The sequence below is a fragment of the Vipera ursinii genome (assembly GCF_947247035.1).
Source record: "Vipera ursinii genome assembly, chromosome: 1".
Classification (NCBI taxonomy): domain Eukaryota; kingdom Metazoa; phylum Chordata; class Lepidosauria; order Squamata; family Viperidae; genus Vipera; species Vipera ursinii.
In genome coordinates, this window is record NC_139512.1 from 267,703,084 (window position 1) to 267,719,037 (window position 15,954).

The window sequence follows — 15,954 nt, forward strand, 5'->3', positions numbered from 1 at the left end:
CCATGCTGATGTATCCTCACAGCAACCGCTGTGTTTTCAGAAATGATGGGCATTACTGCAAATGTCAAAGCTACTCTCCCCATAAAAACTTAAAAGTGAATACATGGAACAGTCTCTTTTTTTCCGTTTAGATCTTTCTGATTATGTGGATTACCTATCTTAAGAGGAAAATAAACATATAAGAGATAAACACTATGTGATAAATACATTTTAATGATAGTATCTGGATTTCCCAATATGATCTTAGGGAGCACCTGCTGCCAGCATCCACTTCCCATCGTCCTGTGCGCTCCCACAGGGAGGGCCTCCTCAGGGTCCCACCGGTCAGGGAGTGCTGGCGGGCGATCCCCAGAGGGAGAGCATTCTCGGTGGGCGTGCCTGCCCTACGGAATCAGCTGCCTGTGGAACTCCGGATCGCCCCCAACCTTTGCTCGTTTTGCCGGGACCTAAAAACTTGGCTATTTGACTTAGCCGGCCTGGACTGAGGGGTTTTAAGGTTTTAAATTTTAAATTTTAAACTGTTTTGGGGCTATTAATTTAATTTAATTTTAATTTGTACATTGCACTGTTTTAATTTGCCCTGTAAACCGCCCTGAGTCCTTCGGGAAAAGGGCGGTATATAAATCGAAACAAATAAATAAATAAATCCTTTGCTAATGTTCATTTAAGGAGATGTATGGAAACAGAATAGTCATTAATTTGAGTCACAAAATGACAAATGGCAGCCTTGTTTATTAAAGCAGAATCACAGCATTGTCTCCATCTTCAGTTGAATGAAGACCCCTGAAATTTACAGTATTAACAATATAGAGATGGAGGGCACAAAAGGAGTCAAGTGTTTTTCATCAAAATAAATTATCTACATACAGGATTTTTCTTAACATCTAAAAATGTAGAAATTCCAAACTCTGAGAAAACAAGAATTACCTTAAGAACTTCCATTATGTACAAATATTATAAAAACCTTACAGACTATCAACTTATGCAAAATTCCTTTTCAAAAATTAAAAGTTTCTTTACAAAACTGAGCAAAACTGCAGTTATTTTGTCTGTAGTTTTCTTTACAGGGAAGAAAACGTTATTTTGTAAGTCAATGATAAATTCTTAATAAACTAAGTCTTCTAAATGAGCAATGTTATTTCCCCAGGAGGAGGAAAAGCTGGCTATTCCTAAAAAGTAAAAGTAATTGTAGTGCACTCTTTGGTAACAAAAAGACAAGTTACTGTTGAAACTTTCAAGTGATATGTCATTCAAAGCTCTTCTCCCTTTTGACAAAAGTTGATAATACAATTCCACACAGTTTAATAGAAAAGGAAAATGTATTCTTCACAGTTCTATGGTGTAAGTTTTCCAACGTTGCATTTATTTTGAAATTGAAACATTAATGGCTGCTTATTATGTTTCCCCTGAATCTATATCTACATCCCCATTATAAGCCTGCAACTATTTATTTTAGGTCTCCAAAAGAATACCTCAAACTTTATTCAGAGAAACCACATAGAAAAAATGGCTTCTCGAAACCAAGCAAATGGATTGTAATATGGCTGCACAGCAGTCACTCCTGTATCACAAGTGTTTCTTTTTCCCCCCCTTTGGAATCTTCAAAATTTAATCCAAACTCTTGTTAACACATGGTTAGATTGTAAGAGGAGATCACAGATCACATCAGAAGCAGCAAGTGGGATAATGCCAGTCCTGCTAACTAACAGGCTGCACATTCCTTCCCAATAGTCCCTGCTGAAAGTTTACTAGGTTTTATAAATTATAATACTTAAAAAGTTACTTTCACCTGTACCACAGAAGCTTCCCGTTGTTTGTTGTTGTTTTTTGCAGGCTTTTTTACACCCTCAAAAAAGAAAAAAAGCATGCTCAAACTAGAATCCAAGAACTGTCATTACTATTATTATTGTTATTAAGGCTTTAATGGAAAGGTTAGGCTTACTAGTTTCTTCCAAACAAAAAAGTCAATCCAATTACGCTGAACAGAATATCAGTATTGCATCATCTATGCAGTATCCCATACACAAATTCACCCTAAAAATTTACTTACACTCGGTGCCTTATTTGTTACATATGAAAGTCTAGCCTCTTGAACCTCATTTAAACTTTTTTTTAGTTTAAATGCTAATATATGTATATAAAAAATGGAAGGGCATTCTGTGTTACCCATTAAGATAACAAGTCCACGAGCATGTTGTCATCCTCAGTAGAGTCTCTGCTTTCATTAATATCCATATCATCGCTCTCAAATACATCAGGCGGTTCCTCTTCTGAAAACCTGCGAGTTCTATTTTCTGCAGATTCAACTACTTCTACGTCACCCTCCCTGATGACCGTCATAGGGCTACTCTGGATCCGGTTTCGAGCACTATACTTGCTACTTGCGGCAGAGGGTGGGGTTCGAGATCTGCTGTATCTTGTGCTGGATAGAGACAGACTCCTTGGCATCAGGCCTTCACTCTTGGCCCATTCCTCCTGGGGCCTTTTGGTCTTGGTAGGAGAACCCACTGTGCTCTCACTCAGGTCTCCGGCAGAATCGACTTTAGCTCTTTGAAACCTTGGGTCTGTATTCTTTAGCATCTCTGCTGCTGACATACGAGAACTGGTGTCTGAACGGCTCCCTTTTTTAAGAAGCAGTGCTTTGAAGTTGTCGTTGCTGGTGCTGCTCTTGCGAATATTTCTCTGAATTGATCCTGCCTGCCTCAGGGAAGGCAAGTTTGGGGAAGAACCAGTAGGTGTGACTGGGGGTGATGGAGAATGATTTAGAGCGTGATCATCCTCAGAATCTTTGCGGCCAAGGACTTTCCTTTTGGATCTGTGATTGTGAGTTGGAAAAGAAAAACAGGAAAAAGTTACTAGCCTCTCACATAAAAACTTATTTTGCATCCCAAGGTGAAAAAGATAACAAAGTAGTCCTCTGACTGCCTCAGATAGCGACCGCAATTACAACAGTGATGAAAAACTTTGCGACTAGTCCTCATATTTACAACCTGTAAAGCGAGGGTGAGCTGAAGTACATTCGTAAGCACAGTCATGGTTTCACTTAATGACCACTTTGCTGCTTGATCAAATTGTTGGTACCAATTGTGGTCGCTAAATGAGGACTTGTTAAGAGGGAAACATATGAGTACAGTAACTAGTGGAAGTGTATTTTTGGAAAAAGAATTATACGCCATATTTCAGGTATTAAATCATTTTTAATTCCCGGGCACAAAACTAAACCAAAGTGCGTGCAATTTAAAAGTTTCTTCTGTTGTTTATTTTGTAAAACAAATATTTGAATCTTGCTAAACATTACTTTTAATGAACACATATTTAATCTTTCAAATTGAGTACAGTTTACAAAATGCATGCTAATATGCATTTCCCAATGAAATTGCCAAGGGAATGAAATTAATGAAATCAAAATAAAATTTATAAGCTCTGTAGGAAACTATCAATCCAGCAAACACTTCACTTGCCTATCAAACAGCAATTACCAAATTGGACACAGTGTTTTAACTAGTTAGCATTCATCTGACTATGGTCATATGATAGAAAGGATATTCATTAAAAAAAAAGATATGCATGGAAGGAACACCCCCCCCCCCAAATGTATAGTTTAAAACAGGGAAGAAATATGTGATTATCAGAGTTGTATTCCAATACAAACTATAATACCAAGCATGTGTTAATGCTATCCAAATACACAAACATCTTTAAAGTAACTCAGAAATAATTATTGGAATAAGTATGGCATAGTTTCTGATCTCTGCTGCATTACACTTGAATTACTGTTTGCATTTAGTTACACAGTGCATGCAACCCACCAGTATTATTCCATCCCTGGAAGCTGTACCCATCTACAGAAGAGGAGGGTAGTGATTCAAAATGGCTAAGCCTCCAGATAAAAAAGGAGGGAGGGGAGAGCTGTAGCAGAGTGGTGGAAAAGAAAGCTGTGCTATGGCTTTTGGAAACGTGATATTATAATTATAGGTTCTAACCAGCATATTTCTGATTACATATTCTGCCTCTAAAAAAAACCCTAGGTTGTATGTTTTTACACACTTGCAGTAGTACACATCAGCAAGAAATGTTAAGAGAAATGCAAAAATTTTCTTTTTCCATATTCGGTTTGACAGGGAGAACAATTTGTTAATACGGAATCAGAAAAGATTGGAAATGCAGATTGTATCACTGTAGCAAATTGAACAGTGGACACACATTCACGGATAGATTTATACATAGATAGCACTATGTTGTAATATGGAAATCAGCAATAATGCAAACTGCTGTTCTCTACTTCTGTCTTACACAAATTAACTAAACAACACCTATTGTTTTATATACCTGTGCAATACAGACCCCCTTAGAGAGCAGCATCCAAAAAATTAAACAACTTAAGAATACAAAACCATGGAATTTAAATTAACTTATGAAAGTGTAGGTTTTTTTCCCCCAAGGCCTCCATTATGCATCATTCTTTCTCTCTTGCCTGACAAGAAGCCTCTCCTGACAAGCGTGTATAAAATCTATGACTAAAAGAATGACAACCTGTATAATATAATTGATTTTAACTGATATTATTGCCTTGACCACTAGACCAAACTGGCTCTATTTATGGTCTGGTTCTCTCTCTTTTTTTTGTAATATATTTTATTTGTTTCTGGTTCTTACCATATTAGCTTGAATGCTACGCTGGTTTATACCCATCTGAAGAGTTGTTTTATGTACCTAACATTTTGTAATGTCAAAGGGAATTGTTTACTTGCTTTTATTCCTTCATCACATTATAGTCAGTTTTCTTTTTTCTTCCTTTTTTTAGGGGGCAGGGATCCTCAATTTTCTCACTACATGTAAGAAAAATTCTCTTTTGCAGAATTAAAATTGACAATTGTGTCAATTATGCCAAATTTAACCTGAATAACTATCATGAAACTGTTTTTGCTGCCATGCTTTGACACTGCATAGAAGCAGCATCTACAGGACCTTGCTGCTGTCAGCGGATTAATGAAAGCTGGGTGATAGTATTGTGCTAGAACTTTACCCTTATGGGCTCTGCAGGCGATGACATCATGAATGGGTAAAAGGGTGGGCCTTGCATAATGACACTGCTGTCATCAAATGATCCCCAACTACGCTTCCCCCTGTAGACACAGGAAGACACTGTTGATTGCAAAATATAAGTTGGACATGATTTGAAGTTATCTTTACAATGGTTACTATCCCTATGAAAGCCAACAGAACATTCTACCACACTAGGACATAACAAGAAAAATTTCTGTGCCTCAAGTTACTAAAGTGTTGTAGTTCCTGTGCCTATGAATAAAAGCAGGCAACGACTTGGTTGTGTGTCATGTAGTCACTTTCAATTTTACTTTGAAACCAGTTCAATAAATGGCAATAAATGACCACTAGATGGAACCAATGCGTCATGCTAGATACTACAATTTGGTAATCCTCTACTTTATTGAAGTTCTCCTGAAGCATTTTTAGAGGGTATTGGCTTCTAAAAATTTATCACCAAAGAACCTTCCTGTAAAAATAATGTTTACATTGACTTCACCCAGCCTTCCTGAACCTGACGTCCTGCAGATGTGTTGGACAATAACTCCCTCAAAAGATGTTCGTAATTCAAATCATTTGGGGGAAGCTGAAATAGTTGAAATATGTACCTATAATCATTTTCCCTTTTTAAATTAAGAAAGAGTAGGGTTTGTCGGTATTGCACATTTCAGTTGATAAAGCAGCATGTTATCTTTAATTAGATTATGACAATCTCTATTCTGGCTATTGTCGTATGTTTTCCCTTATGATGGTTATATTGTGTTTACTTGCCAGTTTAAGCCAAGCTTGCCATGAAGCATTAGAGTTGAGCCTCTGTCCCAAACTGCACCAGGAGTAAAGAAAGAGATGGAGGGGATGAAGAGAAAGAAAAAGATACACAGAAAAAGCAATAGTATATGTTAAATCATGTAGACTGAGACAAGAGCACAATCAAACAAGGAGTCACCTGGCACCAAGAAGAGACCATGGCTGATCATGTAATAAAACATGATTTTGTTGGTAGGAGAGTTAAATTTTTAAATGAATGAAACATTATTGTAAAGCAATGAAAGGTTTTACCCCTACATACAAGGAATGTGGGACATGGGTGCGTTAATTAATGAAAAATGAAAGCACAAACATTATGATAAAAGAAATATATTGAAGAAACTGCAAAGGACACCCAACAAAGTAACCTTTAAAAACAAAAACAATTTAAGCAGTACCTGTGAATGGCTGCAAAAAGATCCTCAGTTGTCCTTGGTCGACTTGGCACTGCCATTATCTCACTGCCTTCCCCATGGCTTGGGCTCTGTAGCAAAAAGCTGGTTGCTGCGTCTGCTTCAATCGCTTCAGCTAAAATACGAGGGTGAAAAGAACCAAGCAAAAATGTAATCTAATGCAATAGTTGACAGAACGACAAATCAACAAATACAGCCTGTACATCTCTCACAAACTGTACAACTATCGGACCTGTCTTTTAATAATGTTCTCAGTAACTGGCTTTTACTGGTTTATTAATAAATTTAAACCCTGCTGAAAGTTTTTGGATAGCATCAAAATGGAACTCTTCTCCCAATAAAGAAATCATCATCACCTTGATTTAAAACATGCACCTTTGCACCAGGATTTATTTTATTTTTTTAGAATAGGGATAAAGCTAACAAAATCCTATCTAATAAGATTTTTTTTAAAAGAAAAAAAAGAGAAAAGGATTAGGTAATAATTTCACTACCCATAGTAATCTGAGCTTTTTGGTTTTCCTTAAGACTAGTATGAAATTATATAGATGGCATATGATCTTTACCGTATACGATGTAAAAATCTTTACTGTTCTTATGATGTGACTCTCCATAATTCCAGATGTGATTGGTGACTAATTAGACTAGGTGAAAAGACAAAACACACTGGAAAAAACTTACAACTTTCATCCCCTTGAGAAAACTGCTTCTCTGTTCCAGAGATGCTGTCTACATTTCTGTCTGGACTGCTTCGCTCACAGGAAGAAACCGTCTTCTCCTGCTGGGGCTGCAGACTCCTGCTTTCACAGGAGGTAGGACTCGCAGCTTCTCCTTCGGGGACAAGATCGCTAGACTCCATTTCATAGGAACCGAATCCATCTGTAGGAGAATTGTTAACCTGGCTGTACCGTGCAATTTCAGCATCCTTCATAGTTGTACTTGGAATGCTTTTTGCTGTTTCACCCACAGCTATTTTCTCTGTTGTAACATCAGGCTGTGGGGGTGGCACAAGCAGGAACAGTTTGGGTTTCTTTGAAACAGGCGGTGGCTTCTTGTTTGGCAATGTACCCTGAAGCTTGCTGAGAAATCCAGATTGTTCCTGAAGGGACGAACATGCAAGATTACTACAAGAGTCTTGGTTCTGCACCAAAGCTTCTTCAGCTTTGTCTGGTTGTGATTCTCTGGCAAATGAGTTAATTGTGCTTATTGCATTTCTAGGCATTTTAGCACTGGTGGGCGCAGACCTTCTGCTATTTGGGCTACAAACAGGTGATCTCTGGGCCTCACCCCCAACTGCATCCAGTGTGTCATTGTATCCTCCTGACAAATGTGATCTGAAAGGCAACTCGAAAGCAGAAAAAGCATCCTGGTTTTTCTCCTGAGGACTTGCTTTGGAAGCAGACTCAGCTGACTGCTCTACCTCTGATTTCATAGCTTTCTTCACTGACCTCAGCTGTACCATCTGGAGAGCTTCAGTAGTTATTAGTGGCATTGCAGGCCTTGGGAGATCATCCTTATTTAAGGGCCGTTTTGCATTGTTGCAAGAAGCTTCCAAATTACGTTTCTTGAAAGAGTATGGTACAGGTTTATGGCCATCTCTCATGAGTTTGGGATCCAAGGGTGGGGCTGGTGGAGGAACTGAAGTTGGAAAAGTGGGTGGGAGGTGATGAGAAGAATCAGGAAGCGATGAATGAGAAGAATGGTTTGAAATATCTTGATTACTAAACCATCCAATACTTTGAGGAAAAGAAGCATTTGTGACAACATCTGGGGGAGGAGGTGGAAAACTGGGTGATTCAGGTGGCTGAGGAAGATCAGTAACATCTGCTAGGGGAGGGGGTGGGGGAGGAAGAAGAGGATCATTGGAATTTGAAGATACTAGTGGAGATGATGTAACTGGAGGGAAGCTCGGAGTAGGATCAGTTTTCTTTATGGTCCCTTCAGCAGATGTATTTGATGACAGAGATGTGGAAGAGGAAGACACTGAAACTGAAGACAATAGACTTGATTTTCTTTCAGGCACTCTAGGCTTCATCTTGGACTTTGCATTTCCTGTTGACATAGACTTCAGGACGACAGGCACTGGTGTAAGTGCTGTGGGTGTGTTGGATTGGCTAGAATACCCACTAGACGGCGATGTAACTCTCTGTGATTTTTCTGGAGAAATAGCTTTTGTTTTGGCCACTCCAGAGGGCACTTGCGGTATAGAAGCCCTTGACTCATCACCAAGGTGACTAACATTATAATCAATTAGCTTTGGTAAAGTATTAGAGGAATGAATTGCTGCGGATTTTAAATGGTCATCTGGAGTCCCAGGATAATCACTGTAGTAACTCCACTGGTCAGTGTATTCTGATTTGATGCTACTTGTGTCACTCTGGGATGGTGTGACTGCACAGATGGAGTACATGTTCAGTCCTGTAGCAGACATCATGCTGCTACTGGCACTCACAGTGCTCTGGCTACGAGACCGCAGCACCCAAGGATCATCATAATCACTGCAGGGACTCTGTGATGGTGAGCTGCCATTTTTGCACTGGAGGTTCAGTTGCAAGGAATGTTGAAGGCTAGCTATCAGCCTATCATCCAGTACTTGTCCACTGGACTGAGGTTTATTCTTGGGGATTCTTCTAAGAGAATCTGTTCTGGATGGTGGGAGAGGTGGTTTTCTTGCCTTTTTAAAGGAAATGCTACGTGTGAGTGACTTGTCATTGGAACTTGCAAAATCTCCCAGAGATTTCTTCTCGGTTCTAGCAAACACATTAATGACACTATGCCTGGGATTTCCAAAACCATTTTCACTGCAGCTTTTAACAGACTGGACATCTGAATCCACATGCATAGAAGGGTAACAGATATCATTGTCCACAGAATATAAAGAGTGTGAATCTTCTTTGGCTAAGACTCTTTCAAGGGAGTCAGGGCTGGAGCAACCTGGAATGGCACATTTTGACATGTGTAAAGTGGTGTCATTTCCGCAAGGTTTGAATCCACAGTGCTTTGCATTTTGTTTAACTTTGTCCTGTATGTTGTCCACAGTGTAACCTGATTCACTTTTACTGTTGATGTCGTGGGAATGGTTTGAAAAACGGTGATCGTTCCTAAAATTGTAGGTCACACTTTGTGGGGTACTTTCTGTAGTTCCTGTATCACAAAAGGAAACAAATACCATGACACCATTGGATGAGATAGTGGTGTCTGAGGAATGTGGGTGATGTGTTGAGCTGGTGTCACTCCAGGTGCCATTAGAAGAACGATGTTGCTCTTTTGCATTTATTCTACCATTGCCGACAAGATTGTCTCTAGGCTTTAGATACAAAGAGTTCATCATTTTCTTATCTATTGTCTCAGAACTCTCTGCCGGATTGTTATTTATAACATCTGAAGAGGATGATAGGGAAGTGTTTGGTGTGATGATGGTGGAATATGCAACATGTGGAGAGATCATACATGCTATACTTTCTGTTTTCCCATTCTCAGAGTTTAATTCTTGAGATTTTGGCCTCTGTAGCCCATCTATCCTACAGCCATTTCTCATATCACCTATTCTTTCATTTCCTTGCCACACAGCTACATGATGTAACAAAGGTCCACTTTCTGTTGACTTGGAGAGGCTATGCCTACGTTCAAGTAACTGCAGGGACACTCTTGCTCCAGATCGAGGTAGACTGTGAAAGCCCAGGTCATTATTTAGGCGAGAAGTAGACATGTCTCCAGCAGAATCACTCATCACAGACATGTTTCCAGAAGAACTGGAAAACTGTGACATCTGGGCTGCAATTCCTTGACCTTTCTGTGCACGTATTCGCCTAACTGAAGGTGGCACCACTTTAACTTCTTCTGTCTGACAGCTGGAGTCTTTGGTGCCACACTGCTGCGTAGAAGACTGATAGCCCTCAAGTCTTCCTAGTGTAGAATAATGATCAGGGACACATAATGAATGGCCACGGATGTCACATTTGCCATTGCCAACTGTAGATATTAAAACAAAACTGTTAGAAAAAAGTAAATATACTGCATTGTTATAGTAGCATTCAAAATGTGTCCATTAATAAAAAGTTTATACAGAACTCACATTTAGTTTTTACCATACAGGTTCCAATATGTTCAGGTATTCCTAATAAAAGACTCTTGGTATGCTTATATTTGCATTATATATTATATATGTGATGCATTAGGATTTTTAAAAAGATGAAAATAATTGTTATCAACTAATGCATAAGGACAGCCAACAGCAGTCTAGTAGGTTCCTTATGTGCTTCAGTTCAAGTATATTTTAAATCATATCAGCTGGCACTATTAGCAGAAATGAAAATGGACTATTTTGTGTTGTGATATCTCAAGAAAGAAAGTATCAAATATAAGTTGTTTTCCAACCCCTGTACTTTCTAAACTCTTTCCTCACTGTAATTAAGTTTCCACTCACAAAAAGAATGAATCCTACTAAATTCATTTAAAATATTAAAAATTATTTTATGCCAACATTATTCTACTTAACAACACTTAAACCCTAATACTGATTTTTAATCAAAATTAACATGAAATAAAATATATTTAGAAGTATTCATTAAAAAATTTAAATATTAATTGAAGCTTTCTATGCAGCCAAATAAAAGAATATTATTTGGGTTCCAGTAGATACTGTATTCTAGTGATTTCCTGATTCTAAATGCATTTGAGTTCGACAGTGATGTGTCATTTATATGTTGTGGTACAGAATTGGAAAAGAGATACAAAATCTATTATCTTGATCAAACAATAGGCTTGCCTGCAGTACTAGGAGGAATTAGTGCTTTGCAGGAACATTAAAAAGACTACCTCAACTAACTCCCAGAACATAACATTAATCCAGAACGTCCAGGAGTAAACTAACTCAGGGCCTTGCTCCCCAAGTTTCTGGTTGTGAGACCCTGATTCTAAAGCTGGGCTCAAGGGATCAGTTGGGAACGTTGCTACTGTACCATTTTTCTTACTACGTAGCAACCTCCTGCCGAGCTGCTGGAGGACATTCCGAGGTTGATGGTGGAGTTCCCAAGACTTACGACTCTGAGTATGGCCTTGGAAGCCACCTATGAGTTCACAGCCACATTGGTGGCCGTGGGCCTATCCCAGATCTCCCGAGTCAAAGTACCGTGGTCACACACCAGATATGATTTCCTCGGTATCATTATTATGATTATTATTATTTTGTTGTTTGCATGTACACTGAGAGCTTATGTATGGAGACAAATTTCTTGTGTTTCTAATCACACTTGGCCAAATCTATTCTATTCTATTCTATTCTATTCTATTCTATTCTATTCTATTCTATTCTATTCTATTCTATTCTATTCTATTCTATTCTATTCTATTCTATTCTATTCTATTCTCTGGTGGGGGATCTACAATTATTTCCCTGTCATGGTTAGATCATACTCTGGTATGCTTGAGATTCTCTGATGCCATACACCCCTCTGCAGGGAGGCTGGACCCATTCAAGCAGTCATTTCCTGATGACTGATAGACCTAATGGATTCTAGAGGAACTGGGGGACATCCCGGGGGGGGATTGCTGCATGACCCTGCAGAAGCCTTGTAGCATATCCTGGAAAAACAGCTCTGGACGTGACTGCACCTATGTGGCCTCTGTTGACTCATCCTTCCTGACACTCCCCACGATTGATGGAGGAGTAGTGGGCTTTGAAAGAGGTTAAGAGACTCCTAGAGCACTGCTGGATGAAAACAAAGGATAACTCCCGATTGGACATGACTTACAGCTGCTATTAAGGCCTACCTTATGTCAGTAAGAGCGGTGAAACCACATTACTTTTCTGCCATGATTGTGCCCACAGGGTATCACCCTGCAGCCCTGTTCTGGGTCACCTAGTCCCTCTTGGGACAGGGGGGCTCGGATAATCATCTTCAGGACCTGCAGAGGTATTTGTTCAACACCTGATGGACAAAGTCACTCGGATTTGTTCCCAGTTGGAACTCATGTCAACGATGTCTGACAAGAGTGGAGTGGGCGTAGTGCAACCCTCCTTGTTCTCTTGATCTCTCAGCAGCCTTTGATACCATCAACCATGGTATCTTTTGGGTCAGGCGGGGCAACTTGAGGCAGTTTTGTGCTGGTTTGGTTCCCTTGGCTAAGGCCAGTACCAATCAGTAAGGGACTAAAAGGTCCAGCCCACAGCCTCTCTTTTGTGCCATGCCACAGGGTCAATACTCTCTCCACTCTTTTTAACATCTACATGAAGGTGCCACTTGTAGAGGCAGGGAAGTTGAAAAAGGGGTGTATCTTCCAGAGGCATCTGATTGGCCAGTCTAAGGAACAGAATCCTGGATTAAAATGTGCTTTGATTTAATCCAGCAGGACATTTCTGAAGTGAGTAATTACCATAATTGTTTAACTTGTTATTAGTGTATGGATTTAGATTTTTTTTTCCTGGCAACATCTGAGGATTGAATCACATTCTCACTTTCTACATTCATAAATTATCCTCTTGACTGAACATGAAATTATATTCACTGTAATTTACTGTTAATCACTCTCTAGGCAATGCATGCATACAGTTCTTTTCTTATATGTCATACAAGTACTGATTCCTGATGATTAAGTATAACATACCTGTATTATGTTTGTGCATTTATTTTTTCTTTAATTTTAACATTCATTCTCCAAATAAGGTCCATTTAATTGGAGTTTCTTATATTAACTCTTGAAATTTAAAAATAACTTCCTGGTTCTAATAATTTTATCCTCCTCCAGAGATCCCTTTCCATTGGCAAAACAAATAGGATGAAGACATGTACACACATGAAAAGTATAATTGTATAACCTTGTGTAATTTAAACATGTGCTTTAAAAAGTCCTGCTCAGGTTTCACTGTGGTAAGTCTTAGAAGCTCTGGATGGATCACTGGCTGTGTATCTTGGAAAAGGCAATTACAAGCTATCTTTTCTCCAATGCAATATGCAATGCACATTCTAAATGGGTTAGAAAGTAAATGGTCATCAGAAAATTGAACAGTTACTAGCACAGGGAAAGTAAACAGAAGAGGAAAGAAAAATAAAAAAGGTAGTGTTTCACATGCAGAACTCTACATTGTGATCACAGGCTCTCATTTATAAAATCACTGCAGCTAACTGTGCGTGAAAGGATTGGATTTTGTGAACTTCAGTTCCTCCTATCTCTGTTGAAGTTAGAAGCACTTCAAAAATGAAATATGATGTTGCATGAGGACCTATCTCAAGAGATGACAGAGAGAAGCAAAATTCCAGATGTGCACCAATTGGATGTAGCTGTAGATGTAAGTTAAATGTTTTAGTTGTTTGCTCATATTCACCTTTATTTAGCACTGATTTCTGCTAAAAACATAAGCATCTTCTCTTATTTTTTAATTGTTAGAAATTCCAGTTTTGATATATGTACAGTTGTTCTTTGCATGAAGCATGAAGCCATTGCAAAAATTAGTCTGAGGCCCCAAATCAAATAATGCTTTATCATCTACAAAATTTTTAAATTAATTTTTTATGTGAGAACAAAAAAACTTCCAACTTCACTGTTGGTATCATTCAAATGATGTTACAGGTAATCCTCATCTTATGACCATTTCTTTAACGATGATTTGTAACTACACTGACCTCAAAAAGACTGCTTTCATCCATTGCAAAAATTTGCACCATGTCCATGTTCATGTGATAATGTTTATAATATTTTGATCTGTTTAATTTGCAGTTTTAATGTGATTTTATATGCTGTTTTAACATTTGATTGGGAGCTACTCAGAGTTTGTTAGAAGATGGGCAGCTACAGGTTTTTAATAAATAAACAGAATGTTGATTTTGGAAAGTTATAAATGGGCTAAGGGTCTAGATGAATTTTAAATATGTTTTTGAAATTAATTATAAGAATCCTTTCCATGAAAAAAATGCTGTTGTTTTGAACTCTTAAAAAAAGCACAATAGGATGGGACTTTGGAGGTGGGATACTAGAGGGAATCAAACAGAACCAAAGATTACAATTAAAGGGGAAGAACACTTAAGTATGATGTAATGATACAGAATGGGGCAAAATATGTAACGTTGGATTTATTGAAGGATATTTGGGGGAAATGGTCATAGAAATTCACTTTAAGCATATCTGCATTTTGCAGGTAGTTCTTGCCTAACAATCATAACAGAGTCCAGAATTTCAATCTTAAGTCATTGCAGTGATTAAGTGAGACACCAATATGACCATTTTGCTTGACAACTGCAATCCCAGCTCTTCCAGTTGTGGTCATTACGTAAACACATGGGTCGTTAAGCAGAAGAAGGGCAGGCAGCTCTCCATTCTTTGCATAGAAGAGAACTCCTTTCCTGGACACGCTGAATGGGACTTGGATTTTTCTAAGAAACCTGAATAACTTTCCTATACTGGATTTACAAAAAGACTTGTTAAAGATTCTGTGAGAACAGACAAAGAAAGAAAGGAAAGAAAATGAAGTTCCAGGACATTATTGGAAGTAATTAAAGATCAAGATGGTTAAAAGAGAAAGGAATATAAAGTTGATTTACTTGATTAAGATTAAAATAGCTATGCTATTATCTCTGGTAACTCTTAACAGACTTTTTGCTGATCGGAACTGAACAACGAAGTTTTAAGACAAGATATATATCTTATAGATATATCGTATATATCATATAGATAAGATATGAAATATAAGAAGAAGAGATAATTTGTTGTATTTTAACAGAAAGTGACAAGTTACTAAAATTGTTTATACTTGTTCTCATGGAGAGAGAAGACATTTATATATTTCTTTTCTTTACTATAGTCTTATTTTTTCTTTGTTTTCTATTTTTCTATTTCTTATTTTTTTCTTTTTAGTTTGTATTAGGTTTTATTTTTTAACTGTATTGTTTAATAAAATTATTATTAAACAATCTTACAAAGCATAAGTATTTATTATTGAGATGGGTGGCTATATAAATTGATTAAATACATAGTCATATATACTTGAATCTGCATCTTATTTTTAAAGACTTATTATAGGTAATCCTCGACTTACGACCACAATTGAGCCTAAAATTTCTGTTGCTAAGTGAGACAGTTGTTAAATGAATTTTGCCCCATTTTATGAACATTTTTGCCACAATTGTTAGGTGATTCACTGCAGTTGTTAAGTTAGTAACATGATTGCTAAGTAAATCTGGCTTCTCCATTTACGTTGCTTGTCAGGAAGGTGCAGAAGGTGACAGTATGACACTGCAGTTGTCATAAATAGGTACCAGTTGTCAAGCATCTGGATTTTGATCACATGGCCGGTTGTAAGCATGTGCTTACAGTGCTGTTGTTAACTTTGAACAGTCACTAAATGAACTGTTGTAAATCGAGGACTACCTGTATTTTACTTTTAAAAAGGGAGATATAGTTAGTAGAATAACTGTAACAAAATGATCCACATTATATGTTAGAACTTGGAGAAATGTTTAGGTAACAATAAAACCGGCAAGTTATATTATTGTATTTAATGCCTATTCAATAAAAAATATAATTTTCACATTAAAGCTTTCCTACCTAGATGGCCTTTCTATGTACCATATAATAGAAATGTATGTATTCATTCAACACACACTCAGAAATGGGAAATTTTCTGGAGGAAAACTATCATCTGTGAAATGGCCTTGAAAATTAGGAAATGGTTACTACTGAAAACCCCTAGTCC

General features: G+C 37.8%; 1 protein-coding gene across 6 annotated transcripts in view; it reads right to left on the minus strand.

Moving 5' to 3' along the window:
- Nucleotides 1–713: 713 nt before the first annotated feature.
- Nucleotides 714–15,954, minus strand: part of NHSL1 (NHS like 1) — a 154,857-nt gene continuing 139,616 nt past the window's right edge. For 4 of the 6 annotated variants that reach the window (XM_083368193.1, XM_083368190.1, XM_083368192.1 and 1 more), the window contains 3 exons: nucleotides 6,948–10,238; nucleotides 6,252–6,381; nucleotides 714–2,815 (listed from right to left, as the gene is read on the minus strand). In XM_083368193.1, the coding sequence (XP_083224319.1) occupies nucleotides 2,170–2,815; nucleotides 6,252–6,381; nucleotides 6,948–10,238 (4,067 nt within the window). In that variant the 3' untranslated portion in view covers nucleotides 714–2,169. The remainder of the gene's footprint in view (nucleotides 2,816–6,251; nucleotides 6,382–6,947; nucleotides 10,239–15,954) is intronic. The other 2 variants (XM_083368195.1, XM_083368191.1) reach the window with 2 other exon arrangements.